General features: G+C 39.5%; 1 protein-coding gene across 9 annotated transcripts in view; it reads right to left on the bottom strand.

The window, feature by feature from the left end:
* adgrb3 (adhesion G protein-coupled receptor B3) overlaps window positions 1-19,857 on the bottom strand; it is a 117,036-nt gene that overhangs the window by 13,365 nt on the left and 83,814 nt on the right. For all 9 annotated transcript variants that reach the window (XM_079560070.1, XM_079560068.1, XM_079560071.1 and 6 more), the window contains 4 exons: window positions 19,460-19,503; window positions 7,887-8,013; window positions 6,189-6,292; window positions 5,772-5,874 (listed from right to left, as the gene is read on the bottom strand). In XM_079560070.1, the coding sequence (XP_079416196.1) occupies window positions 5,772-5,874; window positions 6,189-6,292; window positions 7,887-8,013; window positions 19,460-19,503 (378 nt within the window). The remainder of the gene's footprint in view (window positions 1-5,771; window positions 5,875-6,188; window positions 6,293-7,886; window positions 8,014-19,459; window positions 19,504-19,857) is intronic.

The following is a 19,857-nucleotide window of genomic DNA, read 5'->3' as shown; positions in this document are numbered from 1 at the left end:
TTACTGCCAGTTTTCTTCACGAAGTTGTTGCCCCTGATTATACACAGTATTTGCCTAACACAGCTTATTTTACTTTGATGCCAATTCTTTTACTTCCAATAATTTTGTAAAAGATGTGTTTGGCCTGTTTCTCTTAGGACAGTATAATTTATTGAACTACATAATGCTAATCATAACCTTCAATTTGGACAATTGGTGACAAAAGATTTGATTGGTTTTGATTGAAGCACAAGTGATCAACAAGTTCATGTATGTGCACTCTATAGTGTGCAATTCACGTTGGGCGAACACAGAATCTGTGGAGGTGAAGTCTGTTCCCTGAGACAAGCTTTGTAGGCAGCTATACGTTAAATTTACCTAAATAATCCCCCTTAATACTTGTACACTGTACACGTAAAATCCACTTGCAAACAATTTCACACATACATGACGGAAGAACAGTTGTAAATGTGCTCTGCTTCAGGTCTTGTTGCTAGGGTACAAGCTCCATTTGATTGTTTTGTCATGCTACAACAAATTCCTAGCTACTAGTGCAATAGTAAGAGATTATGGAATGAGAAATACTCAAGTTCGCGTTCACACCAAAGTCATCTGATTGTACAGATTATTAGATGTATAGAACTTGTGATTTTTGTTTACTTGTGAATAAACCGATGGAGATTTGTATAATTTATGTATATATTTGTATATAATTTGGCATGTTTACTGTAGTAGTATGGGCTTTTCTACTGGCCGATGCCGATATGCATGTCGATTTTTCCAAATGTCTGGTCTGTGTATGATGCTTCTAAACTGTATGTGTTGAACTGTGACAGCAAAGGCACTTTATTAGACGCACACGGCTGATTTATACAATTCATTTATTACATTCCTGTGTAGTAGATACTTCAGAGGGAGCTTGTTCTGAAGACAAAAATCCGCAGATTCCAAAACAAAAATCACAAGTCTTTATCTCTTGTGGTTTCGAAATGATATGCAAAAGTCTGCAACATAAAATAAAATATGATCTGAGCTGGGGTTGGGCTGGGCGATTTAGCCAAAAACAAAATCTCGATTTCTTTACTCATTATGGATAATAACGATATTTTTATTGGGAGTAAACTTGTTTCTGAAAACAGTCACTATGGAGCGATATAAAGCACACGGTGCATGCGAGGACATTGTCTGTTTTCAAAAGCATATCAAATTAATTCAATTTATCGCCCAGCTCTAATTCATCACGATGTGTCTCAATCAATCAATCAATCAATCATTGGTTTAGTATAGCCCAATATCACAACAGGAGTTGCCTCACAGGGCTGCACCAAACACGAAGGCAATAAAACAGAACAGTAAATAAGACAATGTAAAGTTCAAGCGAATTAAGTATCCAGGCAAACATGAAGTCCTAATAAGTGTCAGCAGCAGGTGGTGATGAGCCGCGTGGGTGTCCCCCGTCCTTGGACTCTCCAGCACAGCAAAGAAAAACTCAAAAACGCAGTGGAAGAACAGAGAAACCTCAGGGAGAACCACGGAAGGAGAGATCCACTCCCATAGACAGACAGGCTATAGAGACAGAATGTCCAGTCCTTGTTGGAGCTTCAGTAGGCCTCAGCTTCTCTGAGGCCAATGAAGTTGTGGGAGGGCTCATTTTAAGGCTCTGACTGAGCTCTTGCAAATCAAAAGGGGTTCCTATCACTTTCGCTTCCAGCCTTTAATCAACATTAAATAGCTGATATTGTAAAATACTCAAATATCGGCCCGATATATCGGTCGGCTGATATATCAGTCAACATCTAATTTAGAGCTCTTATAGTTGTTTCAATATGCATGTATGTGCAGTGTGTCTAACACGCAAAGACAAAGATAAATACATAAATAAATACATAAAAATATAAAATACTAATTCATTGAGTAATGACCCAGCAGCTAACAGAGTTGTTCCACAGCTCATTTCTCTACTTTTTGCTTGTCTGATTTGTTGCTAATGTTACAAACAATGTCTGTAAGTTCCCCCTAAAATGCCAAATTTCTCTAATAACAGTCAATTTATAACATTAAATCCCAAACTAAAGTCATGGCCCAGCAGTTCACACCGCTGCTCTATGGCTTTATGTGTTCACCATTGTATACTGTTCTGTACACTGCAATCAACAAACATGTCTGTAACATTCAATGTATGATGTCTGATCCTGATACCTAAACATCTACAATTACAATTACATAGAGCTAATAATACATCAAATCCCACCTAACTCACTCAGTTCTTTCATATAGTTGCACTTATAGTATGGGCCTTTTTTATGTTTTGTGGATTGTCAAAGTTGGATTTTTAACCTCTTCAAATATGCAAATATTGTCTCAGCATAATATTCAGTTCTGGCTTTTGCATTTGCTCCTTTGTTTATTCTCCCTCTTGTATCGAGCAATGAACACTGGCAACAAGGACAAAGAAAGCACTCAGACTAGGAAAGGTGACTCACTGACTTCCTGCTCCCAAAGGACCCTCCACGGCAAAGAGCAAAGAGATGATTTCAATGATGAAAATCAACACACACCGAAGCCAATTATATGGGTTTTCTTTTGGATATATGTAAGACTGAACAGGAAAGCGTGCGAGGCAGTGTCAGAAAGACTGGCAATTAAACCCACACAAAATATATTTTCTCCTGGTGTCGTCCTGGCACTCAAGCGCTGCGCTTCTACAGCAAGTCTGATCAAACACAGAGGAACGTAATCACAAGAAGAAAGCCAAGGAGCATAATGGAATGCCCTATATATTTTTCATCAGCAATAAAACCATATAACTACCTGACCCAGCAAAGGTTGCCACCGAAAAACCCTTGATAAGCTCCTATATTGTCTTGATTTATTTACATCCAGGGATACATTAGATTTCACAAAGATGTTGTATTGATGATGGGAGAGTCTGACCACTGTGCAAAGCCTTCGCCAGCAAATCTCACAGATTCTTAATGGGGTTAAAGTCTGGACTCTGTGGTGGTCTCATGCTCTGTGAATCACTCTTTCAATATTTCAGCCAGATGAATCTTGGCATTATCATCTTGAAATATGCTCATAATATCAGGGAAGAAAAAGATTAACTGATGATTTAACCAATGATAATATTACAGAGCAAAATCAAGACATAGGGCTGTCCTGATAATTACTATATCGACTTATCGTTCAATAAATAACAGAATAACAATACATTTTTGGGCTCAATATTTATCGTCACCTATTTTTTTCTTTGTCAAAGCAAATAGGGTTGCATTATATTTCTTGTTTATTGCAGCTTGTGTGGTATTTTAGGATATGTGCTTTAGAGTTAAAAGTATCTAGTGTCTTTAGAGTCAGTAGTATCGTTTATCGCTATATTTTCCTGCCTCAATAAATCAAACTTCTAATTTATCTAATATCGTTGCAGGCCTTTCAAGACATACTAGCACCATTTATGACTAATCTGTTAGATGGTCAGTCATCAGTCAAATAATCTATCTTTGTGGCTCTAGAATTAGATTGGATTTATCTAAGAAAAACAAACCATTGTCTTCTCGGCCTGTGTACTGTTTATTGTAAGAACAAGGCAACAATCTGAGTGTAAGTGCCATTTCATTCAAGGGGTGAAACCCCATGAACACGCATCTTTCTTCAGATTATGAATAAAATAACAAGCCATGCCACCAATCAGTGGGTACTTTTGTCACACTTGAGAGCAGAAAGATGCTCTTGTACTCTTGCGACTCATTCTAACAAAATGTTCACCGGATTTTAATTCAAAAAGACATGGAAAATATTTAAAATTAAGATAATTTTTGTATTCAAATAGAAATGAATGACGTCTCATTGCTAAAGCATATCTACAATGATAATAAAGATGTGAGTAATGCCCTGATTGAATCCGGCGTATAATAAAAATACCGTAGTCTCGGCTTCTCAAAAGGCCCTAGAGCTGTGTTCCTTCTAATGTATTAAACAGGCTCAAGCTATGAGCCACAGCTGGCTTAAGACATCAGCCAATCATGATTAATGCACTCTGATATTTACTGGATTAGCAATGTATACGTGATCACAATGTTTTTTTCTGTTATGCTTTGCTGCACTGGGGAGAGGACTAGATTCAAGCATTCATTATTTATGATCTAATTTTCATTGAACACAGGAAAATTAATAGGCAGAAGCATTTTGATTTATGAGTATAGCCTGGTCCAATGTAAGCGCTCTTGCTGCTGCTGGGGCCATCTGCTCCCAGAATAAGTCATACCTATAAACACGGTCTAAGTAGCCATGCAGCTCCGCATCAGCAAGTGCATTTGAGAAGGTACCCATAAATTCCTGTTAATGTATTGTGGACTTTTGGCTCAGTTTTACATATGCTATTATACATGGCCATTAAAATCTAGCATTGACGTAACATGGCCAAATGCTAAAGCGCAAGGGTAACGAGCCGACCCGCCAGAGAGGATGGAGAGTGTTCACGTAATGACTGGAAACTATTGTTGGTGGCGAAAAAGGTTTAATGAGAATAGGCTTACACAATATAATGTCTGTGCAATTGGACAATGTGTCATGCTGCATTGCTGCCAAATGACTGCAAAGGGCATTTGTGTGGGTAGCCTGTAGATCCACACCTCGGTTTGCCAAACAATCTTTTACATTAGCAACTTGTTTACAGGGCACTTTCAAAAGCAATGACGGAAGAAGGAATACGTGCATGATCTATTGCAAAGTATGTATCTGCAAAGCGAATGTTGCAGGAAACGCATTCAAATGAAGCGCTCCTAAAAACAGACACCGTTAAGTCTCAACTCTGCCTTATTATTCATATTATTTGTCATATTTGCCACTGAATTTGTCATTTGATTATCAACTGTTTCTTAATTTCCTCCACTATAGATAGCGTTGTTCTACAGCAGACTTTGTAGTGCACACATTACATCCAATCTGTAGACACTTTCCGCCTCCAATAAACTTTTAGAGGCTTAACTTTCCTGTATTGTAATCATTTCGGTGGGTTGTGCATCTTTCACTATGGCTGGATTGACCCGTGTGCATCATGTCTCCTGCTGCGCATCATGTCAGGCTCTGTACTCCTACTCTTGCATTTGTCAAGCTGCCTTAATTGCTAAGTAGTTCTGACATGCCAACAAGAGGAACACAGCTTTGAAACTGCAGCACAAAGTAAGGGCATTCCTTTTAGGGTCTGTTTCTTGTTTTGCTTTATGCAGAATTCCTCTTTAATGAAAAATGAAAGGTGTGCATGTCCCTTGAGTTAAACTGAAAGCATCATACAGTTTGGAAGGAGACGGGTCTGAAATAATACACTGAATTGAAGACACATTTTTTTTTTTGTGATGAACTTCAAGCCTCTTCTGCTGATTTGTAGGGAAATGTTTGGGTCACTGGGGTCTATTTGAGAAACTATAGGCCTGAGACATTGGTGAATCCATATATACTATCTATTACATCCCCAATCACAAGGATCTATTTTAATTGACCAATTCTCCACAACTGCCTTAAGCAAGACTGCCGATGCGCCCCAAATGTTAATCACACAACAAACAACATGCTCCAAATCCCGGGATTAATACACAAGGCGTTTCAGATTGTAGTAAATTCCAAAAGCTCAAAGATTAACTTAAAAAACTCCAGTATCGAGTTAGGGAGTAATAAACCCAAGGCTAAAATTGATGTTCATTTGTGATCTCTTTCAGTACAACGCAATACTTGTTTCCTGTAGAAATGAAGTGCTTTATCCTCACGAAATGCATTTTACTGTGCATATTACTTACCGCATTGTGTGTCTGGGTTTGTCCGACCAGGATCAATATGTTGGAGCAGACTATAGAAAGGCAGAAGTTTAGCAGGATGATAGATCGCTCTGAACGAATGTATCTGTGGTAAAGAAGAAGGAAGGTTTCATCAATATGAGCTGTAAGCATGTTTTTGATTAGTAGACAGGGAACACAATTTGGATTCATGCGTTTTGTGGAGATGAACTGTATTGTTTATAAAGATCACTTCAAAAGCAACATACTACAGATAGCACTATTTCCATTACTACTGTGGCCTGTTCATGTATGCCAACAATGTACAGAATTGTCTCAGTTAGGAAAGTTTGGGTAATTCGGGAGTAAACTTGACTTAGTAGGCTGCAGTAAGTATTCACTGTCTTCCTGGTACTAAAATGTTGTGTTTTGGGCTATTACCTCCATAGCACAGCATAGATTACTGCCAAGGTGATCAAGGCGAGACAGGATAGACCGCAGCCAACTATCAATGTCACAGATGGGACCCCTGAGTACTCCATGGTCTGTGAAGGAAGAGCAGAGACAGGCCAGTCAGTGGGAGGCTGCTCACCCAGGACAGTAAATCTTTATTGGTGCCCAGAGAGAGAGAGAGAGAGAGAGAGAGTGTGTGAGAGAGAGAGAGAGAGAGAGAGAGAGAGAGAGAGAGAGAGAGAGAGAGAGAGAGGGAGCTAGGGATGGGGGGGGTGGGGGGGGGGGGGGGGGGGGGGTAAAGATAGAGCACCAATCACAACAAGTGCATGCATCTCAATTGCCCACAGTGGCTTCTTTAATGCAGTGAGAGGTTTGAAGTGCACTGCGTGGGTTTGAAGGTTGTTTATATTCATGCTGAAACTTTCCATCTGTGGTATACAAATGCGCCGGGTTCAGGGAGAACGAGAGATGTGTTTTATTTAAATTATGTCCAGATCGGTTGGCCCTCATTTGCACTGACCACACGCATGTAGATGATTATAAAAACAATAAAAATGTAAACAAGTAGAAACCCTCTGTTCTCGACTTGAATGAGTTGCAACTACTTGTCAAGTCAAGTAACCCAAACATATTGATGTTTGGGTGCTCAATGTTGCATCACTCAAAACTCAACCATAATGTGTATGACATTCAATTCTGTCATTCTTCAAGTTCTAGTGAATTGCAAAAATAATTCACAGACAGTGTCATGTGTATTGTGGAAATAATACAAAGGGGGTTTGTGTTCATGTAAGCTTTTGTATGTACATGTATTCAGACCACACATATGGGGGTCAATTAGTAAATCAATAAAACTGTAATATATTTCAGGACATGGTCAATGAATGCAGCGTAGCTAAATTTGAATGCATGATGATCAGATATAATAGGATAGTACTTCTACAATAACAATGTCTATACTATAACAGATTATTTCTATCTAAAATGGTTTTAGTTATTTCACCTGGCCCACATGTCAATAGTGAACCAGTAGTTGTGCTGTATCAGTGCAAACACATTGTAGGTGCATTCAATCTTAGTGAAACTCTTGGCAGGTAGGCCTTCAGAAATATGGTCGTCTACTACAGTAAAATGGTTAACTGTATTCTGGGCACCACATGGTTCCAATGCCGGGTTTAGGGCATGCCAATTAAAAAGCATGCACTCCCAATGTGATGCTAAAGTTAATATCAGCTAAAAAAAAAAAAAGAATATAAAAAAAAAAGAAAATGCAGGCTTTTCCTCCCATTGGTGCAGCTTGGCCTTCATAGTATTACACGACCATAGCTATCAGTAATAAAAATGCTAAGCGTGATGACCATCTTCTTCACAGTCTGAGCTTGATGTGACTGATGGGGAGCCGCTCATGCACATGCACGCACACGCCCCAGCTCACGCACACGCACCGATTGAGTTATCTTAATCTATAGACAAACTCCAAATCTCTCATTACGGGCGAATTACAATTTTACAGGATTAGCACAGCAAAGATTCAATTTCCATCCTCGCACTGTCGCCTCCCTCTCTCTCTCTCTCTCTCTCTCTCTCTCTCTCACACACACTCGCACATGCACGCGGCGTCCTCTCGTTTACATTAGCCAATAAAGCCCACACAGAATAACAAATCAATAGAGAGCGCATACTTACTATTTCTCTTGGTTGCTGAGCCAAAATGGCGAAGGTAGATACGCGATCACATAAGCATTTTGTATGGGATGCATCTGTGAGCACGGTTTTACATCCTTTGGAGGACCAGGCTCCCCAAGAATCGTTCCTGCAGGGAGAAAAAAAAAAAAAAAAAAAAAGGGAGAGGAGATGGAGAGGATTTTTAATTTCAGCAGCGCTTGAGACACGACTCCTCCGGACTTTTCCACATCGCTTTATTTCATTATCTGTCGCTATAGATCGTTGCGTAAAGAGAACACATAAGAGAAAAGGGGGAAAGCGAATTGACAAATCGGCACGGCTGTGGTCACAATCATCGTTTGTAGCAGATAAAGACACAGAGGAGAGCAGAGCTGTCCACGCACATTGATCCGCCATACCCATAAGAATACCACATATCACAACACCATCGCTCCCACATGATGATTAGTTCGTATTTACCTGCGCGTCTTCCAGCTTTTCCGCCCCCAAACGACAGTATCCTTTTCTCCTGCGCTCGCTAAACCTCTTCTATCCTTAGTCGCTTGCTTAGCCGTTTTAAATTATCGCTTTAGATCGTTTTCTTAAGGGTATTTTCACCCTGAAAACGGTGGACAGCATCAGATTGATACTGTTCCTTTCTGCTGGCGTGAGAGAGAGGAGGAGGGAAGGGGAAGGGAGGGGTGACCGATACGATGGAGGAATAAACGCACCCCGGCGCAGGATGTGTTTATCAGCCTTAGAAACTACCCCAGAAACAGTGGGGCACGTTGAACGGCTCTTGAAAAGCATTGTACGCGCGAAAGTTCAGCGATTTTTTTATTTATTTTTTTTGCCTTCGACTAAAGCAGCGCGAGAGGAAAAACCACCCCGCGAAAGGAGCGCGAATGGTAGCAACCAGTCCCCACTTCACATCACTAGGTGAAATCAAACAAGCGCTTGTGTTCTCCTCGGCACTTGCATCGATGGCCCTCAAAATTAGACATCCAGTTTAACAGGCTTTAGTGGTGCAAATTGACTATGACTCATCTGATTTACTTTGATGGAAAAGACCACTCTGAAATTCATGTCAGAAATGATTAAGCCAAACACCTGTTGTTCAGGAGCATCCTGACACACCGCCTGTTTATCCTGTCCCCGTTAACAGCAGCATATCTTATCCTGCACAGGCTCATACCTGATTAAGGGGAATACAGGGCGTACTGAAAGTCTGATTTGTGAGCCAAGCTGCCTCTGCTGCGTGAGCCAATCCTGCTTTGTCATGAGATCAATATGGCAGCAATATTTATGATTCCTGGAAGGGACTGTGAGCCCAGCAAATTCACCCTTTAGAGCTTACTGTAATGCAACAATATAATCTTCTGTCTTCAATGCACAATCGTCCCTTTCAACTTCTATATCTTTCTTACAAAACACAAACAATCACAGTGTAATCTGTAACCATTCAGTTCAAACTTCGGTTAAAGGGAAAACAAGAGAAGCAAAACACTCACTTTTTTTTAATCAATCCATCTCTGAAAGCTTGTTAAGCCAATTTCAATGTTGCTCTTTGTGATGGCCCTCACTAAAACAACAATGGCTTTAACTTGTATTGTGCTTTACAAGCTTGACTTCTCAAAGCGCTATGCACTGTGATCATTGTTCCGTCACACTCAATGGTGGTGGTGAGTAACTATTTTATTGCTGTAGCCACGGCTGGCCTGGGGTTAGACAGCTGGAACCATTCACACAGGCAAGGTGGGTGAAGTGTCTTGCCCAAGGACACAACAACAGTCTGCAACAGTGAGTGCAGAGATTCGAACCACCAACCTTTCAGAATATAAATTGACCAATTCATCCATCACCCCTCTCTTAATGGTTCTGGTGCCCAAGCCAACTCACAGATAAGCACAGAGAGACACACATGCACCGTGCACAATCCACAAGCTCCATGCCAAAGGTAAGTGCCTATGAATTTATACAATCACAAAATGCAGAACATAAGTATATTATTAAAGAATAAATAAAAAAGACTGATAACACATTCAATTGCGGCCCCTGAACAAACTCCACATCCTCCAAATAGTTTCCCCTCTGGGATGAATGTGCAAAGGGTAGTGCAGCCTCTCATGGCCTTTTTCTATGTAATTCTCGGTTCGAGGAGAAAAAAAACCATCTCTGATAACCGAGCAACAGGCTTCACAATCTCCATTTGCCACCTGAGATTACTACTTTTGCTGCTGTGCTCTCCCAACATGTCCGGCACACGGAAATGGATATGTGCGCTGTGATATTCAAAGTTCTCTGATTCATTTTTTACAACATGCACCGTGTGGACATTTGCAGAGGAATTGTAGACACTTGTATCTCCAAAACATAAAAGACATCTTGAATAATGACATCTTTCCGCAGTTGGAGATTTTCATTCTCATAAATTGGAAAGACAAATTCAAGTGCAGGCTTATTCATCAAATATGACAAATAAGATTCTGTTTGGAGGTTCATCTCTGGGTGTAGTTTGCATGACCTCCCCAAGTTACGGTTGTTTTTCTTTGGCTTCGTCCTCCATCCAAGAACATGAATGTGATTCATAATAATAATTTCTCATGCTGTCATTTCGTCTGTACCTGAATGCATTTCAGCACATTCAAATATTAAGGGACGGAGTTGCTGTTTTTTTGCAGTTTACGCAAGAAGGAGGACAAAATCTGAACTTTAATTTATTTTATAAATAATTTGAAGCTTGTAAATAACAATTATTTTTCTAATCTACACAACTGTCAAAGTCAATTTCTCCGGGGCATCTTTTGCTGTTAACTGTTTATTTGCACATTTCATTTGCCTAGACCAGGGGTCTTCAACCGGCCGTGATTCAATCTGGTCCCTGACTTGTAGAGTATAGATTCACAAATTAAGCCTCTAGCCCGTTCCTGTGCGGAGTTAAGCATTTTTAAAGAAATAACCAGAATGCTCACTCCAGCCACTAGGGGAAAGCTTAAATAAAGAAAGGAAAGAATTCCACATGTGTCCAGCACAGTGCACTGACATAAGAAGAGATCACATTATAGCCACGTGGTAAATAGACAGTCTGCCCCTGGGCGGCTGTGGCTACAATAGTAGCTTACCACCACCAAGTGAGTGAATGAATAATGACTACAGTGTCGCAGAGACTCGTGACACAGGCTTGTTAAGTGCAAGTGTAAACTGAGGTTATAGTCAGGCTCATTATTATTCATTATTGAAAAAATAATCCTCAATAGTATTTTCCCAATCAAAACATATTTTACTGGAGCATTTGTTTATGGACCCCGGGAAGACACTTTTGATATATTTTGCCCCCCAGCTTAATTGACTTGGAGACCCCTGGCCTAGACATTACATTGTTTTGTTTTTTGTGTAACTGTTTTGATTTTTGGTGCAGCCCTGTGATATTGGGCTTTACAAAACAACTTGATTTAGTTTGACTGTGTTTAAAAGTATATACATTTAGGCCCCCTGAAACGAGGCCTACACCAAAGAGAGTGCTAAAAATAAGTATGGCGGCGCTCACAGCATTATCAAATCTCCATCTGGTGGGTAGACACTTCCTATTTAAACCCTGTAAAGAGGAGAACAACAGAAAGTCTTCCCACGTGGCTCTGCTTTCTGAGCCTAAATCTGATCAGTGTCGGTCTGCAGAAAGAACCATAACAATGTCAAAGAAGACTTGTGTCAAAAGAGAAAGCATTGGCGGGGAGGGAGGGGCTTAGGCCAAACAAATAGAATAAAAAGACAAAAAATGTGTTGTTGGGAAAAAAAAGAGAAATAATTTGCTGCGTCTGAGCATCCAAGCATTACCATCTGAATGTCTATCTTTTCCTTATGTCTTTACAGTTGGATTGATTGCCCCATTTTAGCACTGCAGAGAATATGAAAGAAGGACTTTGTCTGACTTGCGTATGAGAAATCTTTCAACTTTGCAGTATTTAGTTGCGTTAGTTACAGCCTATTTGGCTCGGTGCCTGAATCTCCAGATGTTTGCAAAACCTGGAGCTACGAAAGCTGTGGTGAATAGGCAATGTGTAAATCATTAATAAGATGCAACTCTTTTAGGAACTCCAGTGTTCCAATTACATTCCTAGTACAACTCAAAACTTAATAAAATGTGAAGCTTATCGGTGCAGTATTTGGTCAAGTTTTAGTGGTCAAAAAGACCGCTCGTTGGGACCTGTTGGGCAGCTTTCAAGACAATTTAGTTGAAAATGTGCTTTTTTTTTTCAATTTTGCCCGCAGTGAAAAGCTTTGGCTTAAAAGGTGAACACATCTATATTTCAGTCCAAAGGGATCGGGCCAGTTTTATTGAGTAAACATAGTCTTCTGGGCGCGTCAAGAGCAGTGATATTTGGACTTAAGATAAAAACTTTGACATTTGGAAAAAGGCAATATCAGCATTTGCATCAGACCTGTTTACCCCCGGTGCGCTGGAGCCACAGACTTGCTGAGTGATTATGAAAATGTTGGGTTGAGCAGAGGTCCCCAAACACAAGAGGTGCTTCTTGTCTGTTTATATGAAGGAAGTGTATAGATTTTGGGGGGAATTGTTGACAAAACTATACATTTTCGAGTTCTGGCAGCTCTGTCACTGTTGTATAATCAATTTTAAATCTGGTGATAGGCATAGTCTTACAAATTACAGGCCTATATCTTTGCTTTCTCAATTTTCCAAAATTCTGGAGAAGCTTTTTGTTAATAAATTTGACAATTTCCTTGAGAAACATTCCTTGATACATGACAATCAGTTTGGGTTTCGAAGCACCCGCTCAACAGCTATGGCTTTGATGAAAATCACGGAGGACATTACAACAGAATTGGGGTATAAAAATCACACAGTTGGAGTTTTTATTGACCTTAAAAAGGCCTTTGACACGATCGATCACGGTATATTGATATCTAAATTACAGACGTATGGTATTAGAGGTGTAGTGTTAAACTGGATTAGTAGTTACCTAGAAAATAGACAACAATATGTAGAGCATATAGGCCATGAATCCAAGTTAGAAACAGTACAGTGTGGAGTCCCTCAAGGCTCTGTGCTGGGGCCTAAACTCTTTACTTTATATATTAATGACCTCTGTGAGGAATCAAAGATTTTACGTTTTGTTCTTTTTGCGGATGATACAAATTTTTTTGTATCAGGGAAGAACTTAAGAACATTAATGAAAACTATTGAACAAGAAATGGTTCAACTTCAGAAATGGTTTAATAAAAACAAATTGTCCTTAAACTTAAGCAAAACTAAATTTATGTTGTTCACAAATCAACAATGCCCTGAAAATGTTACTTTGACTTTAAATGGAATAAGTATTGAGAGAGTGTCAGAATTTAGGTTTTTAGGAGTCCTCATTGATGATAAATTTAAGTGGAAGTCACACATAGCTTACGTAAGAAATAAAATTTGTAAAAACATTGCAGTTTTGAGTAAAGTAAAGTTTATGTTGAATTATAAGGCAATGAGAATCCTATATTGCTCCTTTATTTTGCCATACTTAATGTATGGTTTGGAGGTATGGGGAAATTGTTATGTTACAAATTTAATGCCCTTATTTATTTTACAAAAAAGGGCTATAAGAATAATTAATGGAGTTGCTCCAAGGGAACATACTACAGAACTGTTTCTGAGGTCAGGACTACTCAAATTGAAGGACTTGGTTTCTTTACAAACTTTATTAGTTGTTCACAAGGCAAAACACTGCCTGTTACCGCATGGACTGCAAGCGCTTTTTACAGTAAACAGTGAGACAAGCAGAAGAAATAATGACTTTAAACAACCTTTCGCAGGAAAAACCCTTAAACAAATGTGTGTTTCGGTATCTGGTGTGATACAATGGAACTCTCTAGAAAATGATCTAAAATGTTGTTCAAATATTCTTCAATTTAAATATAAGTATAAACAGAGGACACTTAACTTGTACAAAGACGAATGTGAAAAACGTTAAAATTTACAACAATAATGATGATGATGACGGTGGTGATGTAGTGGTGCGGCGGTGGTGATGGGGGCGGTGGCGGGACTGTCTGGTTGTGTGGCGTGTACCTATGCATGTGTATGGGTGTGTGTGTATGGGTGCATACGGGTATGCTTACAGTATATGAAACAAAAGTATATTTAAAAAAAAAAAAGTAATAAAGAGGAAAAAAAACAATAATAATAAAATCATTAAAGATTCTTTAGTGCAGGGTAAGCAGGTGCTGGGCAGCTGTGGGAGGTCATACATCTCTCAACAGCTGCCCACACAAACCTCGCTTTTTTAACACATCATACAGCATAGGGCTCATCACGAACATACACATCCTCCTCAGTATAGGGTAAGCAGGAGTGGGGGAATGTCCGGGGCGTAGCACCTCTGGACTTCTGCTAACTCCTGTCTCTTTTTTAAACACACCACCTATTTTAGGGCATATCACAGTCAATCACAAATGTAGGACAAGCAGGTGCTGGGCAGCTGTGAGAGGGTGAACATCTTTTGACAGATGCCCACTCAAACCTTGTTTTTTAATGCAATACACAGCATAGGGCTCATCACATATACATTCATACATCCTCTTCTTCCTTTTGTGTGTGTGCTGTGTGTGTGCTGTGTGTGCCCGTGCATGCCTGCCTGTGTGCGTGTGTGGGTGTGCGTTGTGTGGTCTGGTGGCCTTGTCGTTGTTTCCATTGCCACTGTTGTCACCATTGCATCACTGTTGTTTTAGCAAACAATCATTAATAATAATAGTAATAATAATGATAAAAATAAAAAAATAAAAAGTTAAAATCGAAAGTTGATTACATCTGTTTTTTGCGTGTGTATATGTATGTATATGTGTGTATTGTGTGTATATGTGTGTATATGTGTGTAAATGTATGTATATGTGTGTATATGTGTATGTGTATGTATGTGTATATGAAATTGTTGTTTTTTTGTTGTTGCTGTTTTTTACATCGGTTAGGCCATCTAGTTTGTAAGTTTTTCTTCAAGAATGGGGTTGGAGTTTATAAGATTTTTTTTCTTCATCCAACTCCTGTTCTTCTTTTCATGGAATGTATTGTTTGTTTGTTTTTTGTTGGATTGTTGCTTTATTTTAGGTTGCATTACCTTGAAAAAAGAATAAATAAAATGAAATGAAATGATGGCCTTGTCTTTGTGGTGTCTTTGTACATTAACTCTCTCATCTACTGTATAAGAATGACCTGAATCTATTGAGAAAATTAGAATATGATTGACAGATGTATTGGTCAGTGGATGCCAGACAGTGTGTCTCATTGGCAACTGTGATAGCATAGCTTCATCTGTTTGTTACTCCATTTTCTGCCCTCTGTTGCTGTAAGTACTTGTTGTATTCCCCGAACTGTTTTTTTTTTTTATCACATTAACTGCTAAACACTGGTGAGAAAAGATCTTGTCATGCTGTTTCCTCCTCCATTTTAACCCATGCAGAATCCTCTCTCTGCAAGATTAAGCTTTAATTAAGATTAAGCATTGACACTTAAACAAATATTATCTTTGCATAAAGTAGAACATGTCTGGTAACAAACGGCTATTATTAAGCTAGAGATTGGAGACTGTGCATGTTCTTATTTTAGCTCGAGTTGCTTACATGTGAAGAAATCCTTCCTTTCCGTTCGCGCCTTCTGTTAGCACGCAGGGATATTTGTGCCTCGGGTTCCCAGTCTCACGGCGGGAGCTAAGCAGTGCAGGCTCAGGTGTGGGATCTGACTCTGCCTCGCAGCCCTATTGTACTCACCCTCAATTCAAAACCTGCACCTGAACACAGTGTGAAAGTTGGAATAGAAAAAAATGCGCCGTGATCTGCAAAGCCACAAGTGTGCATCACGGAAGATCACAGCGGTCCTGATAGCGATTGTTTTGTTCTTTGCTCAATAAGAATAAGAAACGTTTAATAATGTCATCCAGCAAAGAGAAAATTTAACCGGCGGTTGCAAAACAAAAGGGGTTAAAGCAGCAACAAGTTTGAGCTTAGGGACTATATTTTGAAAAGGATTGTTAGAAAGAAAAGTCTATAATTCTGTGGGACGTTCATGATGATTCAAGCAGCCCTGTGATAAAAGTAAAGGGATATTGCAGGATTTTTGACATAGGGCCTCATTTCCTAGTTATCCAGAGTGTTGTTGATTTCTGGATGTATATATATTGTAATTCATGCAGTCCTTATATTTGAAGAGTTTAGTGGTGCTACGCTAGTGCTAGGCTAGTGCTAGGCTAGTGCATGTCTATGGTAACTAGTAGCCTGCAGTAAAAACAGTCTGACCCAAGCACAGTGCACCTGAGGAAAATCACTTATAACACCAGACTACCGATATAAATGTGTGTTTGAAATATAACCATTTTGCATTCAAAAGAACTTATATTTGAGCAGCATCAGCTTCCTGGTTGCAAGCTACGCTGCGGTGAAGTGATCTGCTCGGTTGCCGGATCTACAGTAGTTTGTTTACCTGCGGCCAGCATTACTGCATGTGGAATTCACAAAGGAGCTTTCTACAAATCAGATATGGCAACGTTTGGAGGACTACCCCATGATTTTGAAGAGGTTTTTGATGCAGGCTACTAGTTACCACTACCCTACCCACTACTAGCCTAGCACCACTAAACTCTTCAAATATAAGGACTGCATTAATAATAAAATAAAAAAAATTATATATATATATCCAGAAATCAACGACACTCTGGACAACTAGGAAATGAGGCCCTAAGCCAAAAATCCTGAAATATCCCTTTAAGTTTAAAATGTAATACCCTGAATGGATAAGAAAGGACGATAGGTGTGTTTTCTTTAGTTCGGGAGCAGGACCACACCTCTTGTACGCCTTTTAGCGAGAAAGGCTTTGTTCTCAGTTCTATAAATAAGTCCCAATGCTCCATGTTCTCGTTTCCATGTCACTCCCTTTCACCCATATTCCCCTGCTTTCTAGTCTCTTCTATTTATTTCGGGTATTTTGGGGATAAGAACGCGAGAGATCTTCATCTCCTCTGAGTCCACTAGGTTTGCCTTTGATCAACATCTTTGCTTGATTAGTAAATGTGTATTTAGTTCTATTTTGAGGTTGTGGTCATTGCTTGTGAAGTCACAGTTGGAGCATAATTAGCACAAACTGCAAAAATTAAGCAACAATGCTGTCACATTTTGTTCCAACCTGGTGTATTTTCTCATTGCAGGCACCATTTGGAGGACTTTACCATTCAGAGTCACAACCCAGAGCACCCTCACTCTTGTCTGAAACACTATCATTCTGTTAATTGTTACATTGAGCTCTCTCATTTAAGCCAACATTGATGACAGATGGTGTGTTTCCCCCTCTGTGTCCTCCTGAGAGATGGAAAAATGGAAACAAACATGATCATTTCACCATGCCATGTCAGTTTCTGGCCGTTAGATTAAAATTTTAAAAAATTGTGCAAATTTGTTTGGTTTGTGAAAGTCACGGGCGGAGAAGGGAGCAGAGTTGTCCCAGTTGTATCTTCAAAAATAGTTGCCCTCAAATACCATGATAGAGGACATGCACGATTCTCAAGTAAAAATAACATACATGCTGCAGTAATTTGCACACAGCTGCTGTTGTAGCAAAAGGAGACAATATTCCTATAAATGGAGTGTACCATTACATCTCAATTCAATTATCTCAATGGCATAGAATGACCATCACCTCCATCTTCAGGGCATACCATACCACTCATCAAACGGTTTGATACAAATGACATGAATCATACACTTTGTCCTTAACTGTCACTGAGAACATGGAGCAGGCAGTGGATATGCGTAGCCACATGAAAACCAGGCAGGCAACTTCACAAAGGCAAGATTGTCAGTAGAGGAAAATAGATTTTGGTACAAAAAAAAAAATGATTTGGCCAAAATAAAACACTTGTTTTCAGTTGCCAGGTTGTTTTTAGCAAAGAACATATTTCACACCAGAAAAGTGCTCGTACATCTGTTACCAACCTAGTTATTAAAGAGAGGGATCGGTTTCACTTAAACTAGTCTCCATCTGACATAATGGACATAAGCAAAATTTATTCATGTATTCATAGGCAATTCATGGTCGTTGTAAAGAAACACGAGGAGGATGATCAGATTCTGTATCAGGTTGAGAATTGAACCAACAGCCTTTGGACAGAAATGAACCAAGAAACCAACATAAATAAAATAGTATCAATATCGACTAATAACTGGGCGGGAAAAGTAGGGGCACTCACACTAAGGACAAGAAATATTAACAGTGAAACTATAATGTTTCTCTATTCTTCCTTGTTATCCAAGTTTTACAGATGACAATATATTACCAAAATAACTTCAGTTTTTGCAACGTGTGATTTGCAACCATTCACATACGGATTTTGATCAAATCGCAAAATCATCTCGAAGACTTACTCCTTAACGTAATCATTTAATGTAGCTTCTGATTGCGAGGTTCATGTCACTCACTTCACTTCTTGTTCTTGACACATTTCCTCTTTATATGCGCCGCCGGCTTCAGCGTATCATTATAACAGTGATTTTCTGTGTGTCACACAGGTGACTCACAGGCTTCTCCAAAGATTTAAATAAGTGTGCTGGCATATGCTTAACATGCAGGGCACAATAACCCTAAATGAAGGGCACTTAACATGGCGCCTTATTGTTGAGGAGATGCTTTCTCTGGAGTGCAACTTGTCTCATTAAATCGCTCCGAGGAAATCAGGCTTCAAGCATCGAGTATAGTGGTCTTTTTGGCACAAAGGTGTAAAAAGTATTTTAAAATTACTTGGACTTGAATACATGATACTGTAAATTGTAGTAATCATTGCAGATTAGAAATTATTTAAATTTGCAATACTAAACCTTTTTTTTTTTTTTATTGCAAAGGCTGTTCCAAGTGGCTGTTCCAAGACGGCTGTTATTTCTAGGAACCAATGGCTGCAATCTAATATGACACCCTGCATCCTCTACAACATCATGCAATCTCTCATGACAGTCTGAAAAACCCTTTGCTCTTGAAACATTCTTCCAAAATACTCTCTTGTCACCAAACAGTCTAGTACAGTACTTCTTTGAATCAACGTAAATTCACGGTGGACAAACAAAGGCTGTGTGGGCAAATGTGAAAGAAGAGACAGCCGACCTGCTCATTTTGTTTATGTGCAGAGACAGTCCTCGGTTACTTCTTGGAAGAATCTTTTAAAGCAGCTTCTTGCTCCTGTCTCACAATAACAGAACCACAGCAGCAAAAGACCTGGTCACTTCAGATACCATTTTGGATGTCCCTCCGTGGCACTGTGATTTGGATGTCCAACCTCAATAGAGCAGAACCTGAACTGTCTAACTAGGATTTAGTTCGGTGACCAACCAGGCTCATATTCATCAGCCCTGTGTGCCGCTCTCACTCCAGCCTCTTGGACTTTATCTACAAAACATTTAGCAGCTCCTTTGCTGTAGCTTACGTCTTCCTAATCCTATCAAACCCAAATGCTCCTCAGAATCAGCCTCCGGACTTTTCCACACAACCAACTCTTATTAAACAAATCCGATTTTTTACAAAACAGTGAAGTACATGCACGAGTACAAAAAAATCAGGTTCTTACATGATATTGCTGTCCCACAGCGCACAGTATGGATTCATGGTTCCCTGCAAGACAAAAGGACACTACTATTAGCAGGTGCATTTTGACAACAAGAGATCATCATCATCATCATCATCATCAAGGCAATCATTATAAATCAATAGCATGTTTGTCCTTGGGTTAATCATAGATTGTAACATGGGTCATAAACTGAGAGCTGACAAATGCCCTGTGTTGCCACCAGACGCAGGCTTCTACGCACTTTATCTTTGGGCAGAAAGAAAAGGCCTGCATCATGAAAGGGGCTGCTCTTGTAATTATCAGACTCCGGCGCGTTCTCCTGACACTGAGTGCTCACAAATTAATTATTGAGCCAATTAGGAGCCATTGTGAGGCAGTAATGGGAGGCAATCTGTGCT

Source organism: Gobius niger (genome assembly GCF_951799975.1).
Source record: "Gobius niger genome assembly, chromosome: 7".
NCBI classification, from domain to species: Eukaryota; Metazoa; Chordata; class Actinopteri; order Gobiiformes; family Gobiidae; genus Gobius; species Gobius niger.
The sequence above is the reverse complement of the archived record's forward strand: the minus strand, read 5'-3'. Positions and strand labels throughout refer to the sequence as shown.